Below are 12,283 nucleotides of genomic sequence, written 5' to 3'. Positions count from 1 at the left end.
GGAAAGATAATAGCTGACACACAACACTTACTATTTGCCAGGCACTGCTTTAGGTACTTTACAATATGAGGCATATAACTATTAATCCATTAAATCCTGACAACAATAATATGAGGCAAATTTTCCTATGTTCTCACTTTATAGATAGGAAAATTGAGGCACAGAGAGGTTAAGTAACTTGTCCATGGTCACACAGCTAGTAAGTTGGCATTCAAACCAGGGATTCTGTCTCCAGCGCCATGCTCTCAATCATATTGTCCTGGCTGCCCGACAACCTTCTGCCTGAGCCAGAGCCTTTGGGTAAGATCAAGGGAGAAAAAACTGGGCATTTCTTGGTTGTCTTTGTACTCAACTTACTGCAGTTACTGACTGAGTTTTCCCTTCCTCGGTCCTCATTTTTGTTTCCTGTTTCCTGAGCTAGATGGCCTCATCTACCGCATGGTGGAGGGGAGAGCTGAGCTTCTGTCTGGCTTCCAGCTAGGACAGCACAAGGCACTGCCATTTTCCATTTACCAAGTAGGTGAGACGTGTCTCTGCCTACTCCCACCCCATATTTTATTGTCAACGATATTTTTCTTCCCCGGGACCCTAAACGCCTCCCAGGCCCATTAGTCTGGCATGGGGCTTTGGACTTAACTCTTCAGCACCAGTCTGCATGTAATAAAAGGCAAGTGTTTTTTACAGAAATGGGCTGAATACATACCTTATTAGCTGCCATAGAAAAGTATTTGAAAGCGGTAGCATTATTTTGTGGTGCTGCAACATTCCCTTTTAAATACATCTACAAAAAAATAAAATAAAATAAATGAAAAGATGTAAAAACTAAGGAATTTGAGGGTGATGAAAATCTTTGAGAACTACATAGAGGTGATGGTTGTACAACACTGTGAATGTAGTAAAGGCCACTGAAGTGTACACTTTTAAATGGTTAATTTTATGTTATTTGAATTTCACCTCAATTTTTATAACTGGAAAAACTAAGGATACAATCTATTACATACATTCTGGAGTGCCCTTGCCCAAGGGCAAAAAAAAAGGATCCTATCTGTGTTTTTTCATGTTTCCTTGCATCTAAATTTACTGTATGTAGCCCTCTGGAAGCAGGGCACTTGTCCCCATGGTTACTGATGCAGACTGGCTGCGGGGAGCCAAGGACAGCACACAGGAGTGTGAGTGGTCTTTGAAGGAGAGAAGAAGATGACTCTCCAGAGGGACACTCCACAACAGCTCCTCCCATCAGTCAGGGAGGAGCTGGGTTTCGGTCAGTCTGGAGCTGGTTCTCATTCCAGGGATGGAGGAAGGAGGTACCTCGATGGGTCGAGGCCTGTCCCAATCTAGCCCAGATCTCCTGTTACCCGCCAAGGGCTCAACAGAGGGGCTCTGAGCTACACTCAGCCAGGATCCCTGGGCCACATTCACTTTCAAGACAGCTTTTGGTGCCCTGGCTAAAGACCACTATTGTATGGGGCTTCTTCCCAAACTGTCACATCAAGAATGCTACTCTCAGCTTGTAGCCGAATGACCCGCTTAGCTGCTTCCATGAAGGAGGTGTGCAGCCCTGTCACCCTACACTGGGTTCAATTAGCTGGTAGTATTAGGTTTTAAGAAATGAAAAATATTGGTCAAGATGAAGCTTGTACCTGTCCTATAAATGCCATGGCATTTGCATTCCCAGCTTTTGCTGCCTTTAAGAAGTAGTATAATGCTTTCTGGAGAGAAAAGGAACAACATTATTGACAGTAATGAACATATCACACAAAATAGCTTTTGAACTAAATTTTATTTCATTCAACATGCATTAAAAACTATCTACGAAATGCCCACTTTGTTTAAAGCACTACTCCAAATGCTATTTCAATCACAAACCTGAAGAGTGGGAGATAAATATATATATTTCATCTATATAATTTTAGAATGTTAGGGCTTGTTTCTCACATTTGGAAAGGCATGATAGGCATGTGGCTTTGTGGAGGACAGATAAAGCCCAGCTGCAGAACTAAATACTCCATTATTTTAAAAAAGTACACTTGTATGTTGTCAGTATGTACTTATTGCATAAGACAGTTTGTGTAATTGGCAGAATTGGATATACAGCATCCTAATGTTTATGAGGCAGAGGGAGTAGGACTAGACACAGCTGGCTGCCTGCTGAGCCCAGGACTTTCCGCAGAGGTGAACTTCAGACCAATTCTTTCTAAATCAAACTGAAGGGGGCCAGCAAAGCCTTTGATTCTCTCTGGGTCATAATGTTAAATGAAATGCTCAGTCTAGAACGCATGGGAGCTGACCTGTCTCTTGCTGCCTCATTCCTTAGGCCTCATCGTGACCTTCCATCAGTTCTCCTCAGAGACCACATGGAGAAATAAAAGAAATAAGCCCCAGGAATGAGAAATAAAGACACTCGCCAAAGTGTCTTATTAGGACACAACTCTTCTCTCTTTAAAAAGCCTTGACTAGATTGATGTGCAAGGATCCACTCCTTCCCAAAGAGAAGAGAATGTTCAAGGAAGAAATGCAGGTAGTTCTTTTATACATAAATTTGCTCTAGAAATATTGCCAACTTATGTGAGAACCACACACTTGTTACTAAAGTCGGTCTGCCTTGTGGACATGAAGTAAATACAAACGCTACCATCCTGGACCTCATCACATCATGCATCCATTCATCCATCCACCTTTTCTATTCTTCATTTATCTTTTCAAGAACTTGGTTGAAACATATGGTAGTATGGCAGGTATTATAGGTGATTCATAGATGAGCAAAAAACCCTGTCCCTACATTTGCTCCCGAACAATACTGTTGAGAAAAAGGAGTAGATGTAAATAGCAGTAAGACAATAAGTGATAGGTGACATAAAAGGAACACTGAAAAGAATTAGATGGGTTTAGAATAATAGAAATTGTATGCAGCTCTATGTTAAGTGTTTTACAAGCTTTTTCTTACTCAGTTTTCACAACAGCACTGTAAGGAAGCTATTATTAATATCTGCGCCTATTTAGTGACACTCAGATTCATGCAGTTGGTACTGGCAACCCGCCAGCAGCCTGAATCCAATTCCCATGTCCTTGGCACTCTGCCTTCATGGTTTAAAGAAGGAGGGCTTAAATGATAAAGGTCGTACAAAAGATAAAGGATTCACTGTGCAGAAGGCATCATAGGCTGAGGGAATAACATGAACAAAGAATGGAGATGGGAGTGTCCAAGGTGTGTCCAGGAAATAGTAGTTACTTCGGTACACATGAAGTAGAGCATCCAAAAGCTAGGACTAGCCAAAATGTGATGGGGCCATATTATAAACAGTCTTGAATACCAGGCTAAGGACTTTCATTTTATTTGGTAAAAAATAGAAGCCATTGGAGATTTATGAGCATGAAGTAGTCTTGAAACAAATGCTGTCTAAAATGTCTGGAATAACGTAGGTGTCAATTGGATAGGAGAAAATTGTAGCAATGTATGATTTACCAATTACATATTGGTAAATAAATCAAAGGTATGACTAAACGTATGATTTACCTATCAGAACACATCCGTATAAGAAATAATCGTATTTCTTATGAATATCTCTACTGAACCAAGACCCGAATATATCCGTCAGTAACTATAATTTGTGCAAGTCATAGTACAAATTTGCTCCAGGCTTTGGTTTCTTCATTCATGTTCTCTTCCTCTGTGCTTCTGGGAACCCTGTCCTTCCCTATCATGGCATGCATCCATTGACCTGTCTGCTTAATTTTTTGTCTCCCCCAATGTTGAATTCTCTGTATCTTAGCACAGTGTCTACTGTATGTTAGGCACTCAGAAAATATTTCTGGAATGAAAGAATAAATGACTGAATGAAAAGATAAATTTGTCAATCTCTAAAACAAGGGGACTGGATTTTAATTTTTATGGTCTCTTCCAGCTCTAGCATTATGATTCTATGAAATCATTTTCAAAGTCCAGTTTCAGAATTTGGGCTCAAATATTTGGCAATAGAGAGCTCTGGGGAAAAAGTTACATTCTGGGACTCTAGATTTGAACTGTTAAAAGAGAATCGTCTATTCCCCAGAAGCAAATAAGAATCCTGGAGTTTTCCCCATCCTTCAGTATAATGATCTTGTAAAGACCAAAGGAACTGAGGCTCTCTCTCATTTCCCCTTCCTCTTTCCTGGCTTACTTGGCATCTCAGCTCTCTTTTCTCTATCTTTACGTTAACCTGCCTTTAATGCTATTGTTTCAATCGCAAAAACATTTATTAAACACTATGTGAAAAAACCATGCAAGCTACTTTGATGGCTATGCATGGGCAAACCTGAGTTCTTGCTCTCAAAGAGTCAAGTATCCATCCATCCATCCATTCATCTATCCATCTGCTATGGTCTGCATATTTGTGTTCCCCCCAAATTCATATGTTGAAAACCTAATGCCCAAAGTAATTGTATTAGGAAGTGGGGTCTTTAAGAGGTGACTGGCAGAGCCCTCATGAATGGGATTAGTGCCCTTGAAAGAGGCCCCAGAGAGCTAGCCTGCCCCTTCTGTTATGTGAGGATACAAGGAGAAGCCTGCATTGCAAGAGGGCCCTCACCCAATCATGCTGGTACCCTGAGGTCAGACTTCCAGCCTCCAAAACAGTGAGAAATAAACTTTCATTGTTTATAAGCCACCCAGTCTGTGGTATTTTTGTTATAACAGCTCAAACAGACTAAGACACGATCCATCCATCCATCCATTCTTCAAATATTTACTGAGCACCCACCATCATATTTTACTGATTCTAAGATGTACAGCACCCAACTCCTCTCCCATTTTAATCAGGACATTTCTTACTATCAATGGCATAATATAATTTATATTGGGAGTGTTTTCTCTTCCTCAGTAGAACATAATGTATCTTATAATTGATGGTGTCTTAGATAGGATGAACTATAATATGTCTCAGGCATTATGCTAAGTGAAGTTTCATTATTTGAATGCACATCTCTTTTTAAAATAAAAATAGACATGATTTTTTTGTTGGTTCTAAGAAAGTCCCTAGTTTAATCAGTTTATAACATTTCCTTTAGAATGAAATGCCAAGAAAATGTATTGTTCTAAAAACATTTGTGAATCTTCTTTTATCACAGGTTCTATAAGCCACTCTTAAAGGGGATAGTATTAGCTCTGTTCTTTTTAATAGGTGGCAGGGTGGACAAAGCTGTTGCTTTTACATACTTGATATTATTCTTCCACTAGGTTTAATTTAATTATGCATTATCCACTTTAATAATACGCACCAAAACACCCAGCTTTCCTAATCCAATTAATTCTGAGCCTGTATATATTTAGAAATGCAAATGACATTAAAATATATGTGTACAAATTCAAGACAATGTAATCAAGAATTGCATATACAATACTTTTCAATAATTAAGAATTTGGTAGTGGGGAGGGGAAGGTGAAAATGTTGCCTGTGGTGACAACTCATAAGAGAAATTAATTCAATCAAACAATGAGGAGGGGGGAAAGAGGCAAGCTAGTCATTTCCAGGTATTCTGATGTTTAATTTGCTGGGCAGTACTGGGCATCACTTATATTTATAAAGAGCCTTACACTACTAATTTTCTTTGGTGGACTAAAACATTAGCATACTGATTCAAGTGGTGGTTCTTAGGCTGGGGAAAATGTCTAATTCTTAGGATGCTGTCATTCATTCATTCACTCATTTACTCATTTATTCAGTAAATATTTACTAAGTACCTAATATGTACAAGGTGCTAATCTGAGTACAAGACACACAGTAATGAGAAAGATAGATAAGAATTTACATTCCATCGTGGGGAGACAGCAAACAAGTCAAGATCAGTATAGTACAAGGAGTGAGAGGGGCTAGAGAAAAATAAACACAGCATGATAGGATAAGTGATAAAAAAGTAGAGTTGGGCTTCCCTGGTGGCACAGTGGTTGAGAGTCCACCTGCCGATGCAGGGGACATGGGCTCGTGCCCCGGTCCGGGAAGATCCCACATGCCGCAGAGCAGCTAGGCCTGTGAGCCATGGCCACTGAGCCTGTGTGTCCAGAGCCTGTGCTCCGCAACGGGAGAGGCCACAACAGTGAGAGGCCCACGTACCGCAAAAAAAAAAAGCAAGAGTTGATCAAGAAAGCCCTCTCTGATGCAGTAAGACTTGAAGGATGAGAAGCTAGACATGGGAAGAGCTGCAGCAACAGCCTTTCAGAAATTGGCTTTATCCTTTAATCTTCTCTCTCCCCTCTGCATCTCCATGCTCTTCCAAGTTGATTTTGATGCAGCTAAGCTGTGGCAAGTTGCAAACACGGCCAGAATACTTTGCAGTTCTGCCTATTAAAAGGAGAAATTCTTTTTCCTACTCCTTCAATGCTGGCAGGCCTCATGACTTACTTTGGCCAAAAGAATATGGCAGAAGTGATTTCGGCAGTTCCAACCCTAGGCCTCAAGAGACTTTTGCTATTGTATTTGTAGAACCTTTGACTGCCATGTGAAAAGCTTGGGCCAACTGGCTGGAGGATGAGAGCATGAAGAGAGACCCAGTCATCTCAGCTGTCACAGATGAGGCCATCATAAATGGGCCAGCCCTGGCCAAAACTCTAGCTAACTATACATGTGTGAGTAAGCCCAGCCAAGATTAGCTGAGCCTGGCCCAGACCGGAAGAATTACTCAGCTGAGCCCAGCCACAACTACTGCCCTGCCAAAATCATGAATTAAATAAATGGTTGTTGTTTTAAGCCACCTAATTTTGGGAATGGGGTTTATGATGGCAGCCTAAGCTAACTGATATATAAGCCAATCAGTCTTGATACCTTGACTGGAGTCCTCCATGCAACCTCAGATTTATTAGACTGAGGAAAGCAGGAAGGACCAGCTTGTGCTTGCCCAACTACTCGGATGGTTCTGGAATTAAACCAGCCTTTTTAGATGTCTAGATGGGAAGATTGGGGCCTAACATACCACCAGAGAATTTGGAGAAACCTGAGTGATTATATCATTCCTTCTTCTTGCTTTACAAATGAGGAAACTAGATTTCAATGGCTGCATTTTTTTAATTTGTGTTTTCTTTTTGCCCAGGTCAAGAGTAAGCAAAGTTTAATGAAAAGAGCACAGGCTTTGAATGTGGAAATCCTGAGTTCAAATTTTACTCCTTAACAATCTTACTACCTAGCTGTGAGATTTGAAACAATTTACTTCATCTCTCCAGCCTCAGCTTCTCATCTGTAAAACAGAGATAATGAATGTGAATGAGCCCACAGTAGAGCCTGACTGGGCTCCTGGGTGATACCCAACTGCCTAGCTGTTGCCACTACAGCACCAGACTCTTCTATTGCCAGCCTTGGGATTGCACCTCATTCTCACCTAGAGGCAGCTACAGCTCCCATCTGGTGTTCATGGTGGCTAGAGCTGACTGGAAGTATTGGGTTGGCCATAAAATTCGTTCGGGTTTTTCCACACCATCATACAGAAAAACCCGAATGAACTTTTTGGCCAGCCCAATGCTTAGCTTTGTGGGATCTTATGTACTCTGCAAAGCTTAGTGGGCATTCCATATAGGCATGGTTTGGGCACCTTCACAATCAAATTTTGTCTTTATGGAAAATGGGGAATTCTCAGTTATGCATCTTATAGTTTACAGGAGAAACCCATTGCAGGCTGAAATCTGATGTTGGAATCATGTGAATCCAGAACTTCTCATCTAAGAAGCTAAAACCTTAGTTATTGTGAAGATTTTTAAAAATCTGAAGACCTTCAGTTGAGCTGTCTTGGGATGCATATGCTTATTTCAATTGCTACCTATTTTATCCCATCTTATAAAATTAACTTTGACATTTACCTAATGAGTATAGTACCTCATATAAAACACAAACTATAGTACCAAAGGTACATTCATAAAATAAAATATAAAGTGAAACAGAAAGTAATAACAGATCAGTCTTTTATGTAACTGCCATACAAAGTAGTTATTTCTATTGCTTAGCCATTGGGACTATGTTGAAATAGAGTGTGTGTTCCTTTGAGACAGTGAGCACATGGCTTGTATAAAATGACAAGGGCTGCAAAATCATCTTTTAAAAGAATCCCAGTTAGTTCCCCAGATCTGTGGGGATCTAGGGCCTTGAAACCACAATCAGGATTACGACAAGATCTCATCCAACGTCTTTGGCATCTTACTGAGGAGGATCCTGTGTAGGTCAAGTTTATTTGCTTTTTTCTCCACCATAAATGTGGATTGTTAATTAATCTTCTAACCTCACTGGGATCAGGTAAGATTAAGCAAAGTGATTGAAAGGAGCTTTGCAAATGTATAAAGATGATTAATAATATACCTAATTATATTGAAAGCAGTCTGTCCTCTAATCTAGCCGAGTGGGGTTGAGGTGTTAACTCCCAGGTAGACTTTCCACAGCCTGGCCTTTGGGAATGGGTGTATCCTCCTCACCTAACCCCAGTTCAACAGTGAGTTTGGGTGGGAAGAGAGAGGGTTCAGTGGGACCATGGAAACTCCCCAGCCCCAGCTACTCCTTTACAGGCCTCTACCCCTTTGTACTTGGAGGCAGGTAGGAAAAGTGCTTTCTCTAGTGAACTTTGTTCTTCCTCAAAAACTGGGAAGCAGATCTGACCAAGGAAGCAGCAGTGGGCTTTCCCCAGCAACTCTTCCACCCACCCTCTCACCTTTCATGGCCCCGCCAACCTCTCTCACCATTATCCTTCCCACCCCACATGACTGAAGCTTGAGATTGACTTACATAGTAATCCTGATGTAGACCCTTCCTCCCAATTAGATGTAACTGTCCAAGAGATACCTAGAAATGATGAGTTTTGACAATTATTTTAGTAGTAGTATTCATTTCAATAAAGAAAAGAAAAAAATTACTTGATTTTAATGCAGTATATTGATCCAGTTTGCTACAATTGGCATGTCTTAAAAAAGAAGCAGAAAACCATTCCCAATTCTGTGTTTTATTGGGTTGATGTTGGTCATATGGCTTCCTCAAGGCCAGAAAGCTGGCCTGGTGATGTACAGCAACACCTGGGCACGCAAACCTAGTGGCCTTAACTCTTGGTTCTCAAGAGTTAAGAGAACCAAGAACCAATGCTGTCCTATTTCCATTCCCATTTCCAAGGACAGGGTATTTCTGGATCCTGGTAAGAGTTCATTCATATTAAAACCAACATTGGATGGTACTTTTTTCCTATAATTACAATCTAGTTTTTTTTTTGTAATAATTTTTTTAGGAGTAAATGCAAAAAACAATGCCATTACTATTGCAACTGGCTCTCCCATAGGCTATAAGGAACTGAAAGATACAGACAAAAAAGGAGTAGAACAAAGAGGGGGTTCTCTTCCCTTTCCCATTCAGGATGGAGCATTGTTAACCCTTCTAGGACTCAGAGAGATCTAAGCTCTTTGTAATTTGCATGTTCTAAAAATTCAAGCTCATCTGCATACATTACTTGTATCTGAACATCTCCTCTTTCAGCCAAAAATTTATAGTATTGGTATATGTCCCAGTCCAAAATCTCACTGTTAGAACTCAGATTTTCAGGTCTTTCAGTTAGTCTCACTTTTTCCACTGGAACACCTTCACTTTTTTCCAATTTGTCAGCAACTGTGAATAGAAACAAGCCAGAGAGTAGCCAGAATACACAGACTGTAAGAGACAGCAGTCAGCTTACAGAAAAAAACTATTAGGCCTATTCTCTTCAAATTGTGCAGAGATCTGGTCTACTAACAGAAAAGAAATATCCTTAGGAGATAGAATTTTGCTTATTTGGTTCTCAGAAAAGTACAAGACACTACTTATTTTTTGCAGCCTATACAAATATTGTATCAATATATGTAAGACCCTAGCCAAGCAGGCTCAGGAAAGAAGACAGATTTCAGAAGAAGGCAACCAACTCCTTCTATCACTGACTTTTACTGGGTATATTGAAACTACAATACAAGAGTAAGAACTGCTTCTTAATTATTTCCTATGGATAGTCTGAAAATAAATTTCAAATATGGTTGAGTAAACCTAACAAAATACACAATTTGAAATATATCTGGTAATTCCAGTTCATTAAGCATACAAAAACATCTTGATATATATAACATCTTTAATTCAAAAGTAATTTTTTTTTTTTTTTTTTTTTTTTTTTGCGGTACGCGGGCCTCTCACTGCTGTGGCCTCTCCCGTTGCGGAACACAGGCTCCGGACGCGCAGGCTCAGCGGCCATGGCTCACGGGCCCAGCTGCTCCGCGGCATGTGGGATCTTCCCGGACCGCGGCACAAACCCGTGTCCCCTGCATCAGCAGGCAGACTCTCAACCACTGCGCCACCAGGGAAGCCCCAAAAGTAATTTTTTTTTCTTTCTTTTCTCAGATCCTAATAATGTCAAAGATGTAAATTCAGATGTTATTCTGATCATAGAAATTAACCATGGACTTTACCCTATTCACTTCTTGGAAGATTTTTATATAAAAGTCTATTATGTAGTCTGGTTCAGTGATGTTGCATGAGGAAATATTACATGCAACTTTGAAAATGATTCTAGGAATATATATTAACTTCGTGCTCTGTTTTTTGTAGACAAAGGATAGGGTAATAGAATAATGGTTACTTGAATTGTTCTCAAGTGCAACAATAGAGATTGCCAAGGTATGTACCTTACATCCATTTCTTCAGGAATTTTTAACAAGTCATCCCATATTCTAAATGTTAGAATTACAGAAACTGCTTAATATTTATTCATGTTATATTTAAATTCTCAGTTTAAGGAAAGAAGATCACAAGATCAAGTAAAATAGAATTGTTTGGAGACATGAACTAACAAAAATAAAAGATGAGTACAATCATTTAAAACTTTTGGAAAAGTAACTATTAAGAAATCAGAAACTCTACATTGTATTAAAAGAATTGTATTATAACCGATGCTAAAGCACAGTCTTTAAATACTTTCATAAATATTTCAACTCGTATTGATTTGTTTTTTTAATTGCTTGGCAAATCTCTTTATCTTAAAATAAATTATGTGGATTACTCACTATAATCTGCCACTTTCTTGTAATGACTTAGGGCAACTTCGCAATTCTGTAGAACACTGATTCCTGACAAATATCTGTAACCCTAAAACACATATAAATTCTTAATATTTTGACAATGCTATATTTATAACACATCTATTTGGGCCCAAGAATATTTAATTACAAACCAAAATCATCTGGGATATCATGCTTCCTCCAGCACTTCCAAAGGTGTAATATATCAGTGCCTAAAGTTTAAAAAAAGGTTATTCGACATTTAAATTTGAAACTCAAACCCAATCATTGCCTTTTTATTCCTAACCTTGAGCTACTCCAAAATAAATTACAAATTTCACTCTCTTTCTATGTAAAGATGGCTGCCATTCACTGGGGGCTTATTGAGCTCTGGAGCCTGTGAAAAGGGGATTGTACATGATATTTCATTTAAACATCACAAAACCCCTATGGAGTAGATATTATCTGAAACTTGATAATATGGAACATTAAGAAACAAATGGCATTAGGACCCTAAACTTCTCTAACTATTGAGCTGTGCTCTTAACCACCACACTAGAGTGAGCCCTTCACTTAAAGAGTAGACTCTCTATTCAGTGTCCCTTTAAAAAATCATTTTTGTTCCAGAAAAAAATAGAATGACCTTACCTTAGCTTGATTGTATTCCATTCCTATTCCACAAGAAGACAAAAATCCTAATGCCTAAAGCCCAAAAGAAAAAGAAAAACTCAACAAATCCATTTATTTTACAGCTATCCTTACCTACATTAGTAAGGGGTATTTTAAATGTCTGCTCTATAATTATTTATATTGTTAACTTATTTCTTATACCATAGCAAATTGCCTTATTACACTTTTGCTAAGGCAACAAGAAAAATTTGGAAAAGGTTACAATAGTGGAAGTTTTGTATAATATATGTGAAAATAAGCTAATACTTACTGAATTTTAGAATAATTATAGTAATAAAATAGTATAAACCAATGCTCTCTATGTGTTTACCTTTCTTGGCAATGAAAAGACTTTTTTCTCCAATACTTTTAAATTTTAATTTGAATACTTTTTTACATATTTTAAAAATAAAATGTGATGGATATAAAAAGTTCAAACAAGAATTATATTGAATAAAAAGTGAAAGTCTGAACACAGAGCAAGATGGTGGAATAGGAAGCCCCAAGCCTTGTTTCTCCAATGTAGCCAAAATACACAGTCCTAAAAGCCTTTATGAGAACTTCAGAAGCCAGTTAAGAAATCGTAGTTACCCAGTCAAGCTCACA

General features: G+C 38.9%; 1 protein-coding gene across 1 annotated transcript in view; it reads right to left on the bottom strand.

The window, feature by feature from the left end:
• The window catches only part of SEL1L2 (SEL1L2 adaptor subunit of SYVN1 ubiquitin ligase), a 61,056-nt gene that overhangs the window by 22,112 nt on the left and 26,661 nt on the right, over nt 1–12,283 (bottom strand). The window contains exons 3-9 of the mRNA XM_024735446.1: nt 11,657–11,710; nt 11,182–11,241; nt 11,015–11,096; nt 9,442–9,596; nt 8,733–8,789; nt 1,641–1,709; nt 704–781 (exon numbers count right to left, since the gene is read on the bottom strand). Coding sequence (XP_024591214.1) covers nt 704–781; nt 1,641–1,709; nt 8,733–8,789; nt 9,442–9,596; nt 11,015–11,096; nt 11,182–11,241; nt 11,657–11,710 — 555 coding nt within the window. The remainder of the gene's footprint in view (nt 1–703; nt 782–1,640; nt 1,710–8,732; nt 8,790–9,441; nt 9,597–11,014; nt 11,097–11,181; nt 11,242–11,656; nt 11,711–12,283) is intronic.

The sequence above is a fragment of the Neophocaena asiaeorientalis genome, unplaced genomic scaffold (genome assembly GCF_003031525.2).
Source record: "Neophocaena asiaeorientalis asiaeorientalis breed wild unplaced genomic scaffold, Neophocaena_asiaeorientalis_V1.1 scaffold64, whole genome shotgun sequence".
NCBI lineage: Eukaryota > Metazoa > Chordata > Mammalia > Artiodactyla > Phocoenidae > Neophocaena > Neophocaena asiaeorientalis.
This window is presented reverse-complemented; position numbering and strand designations above follow the sequence as displayed.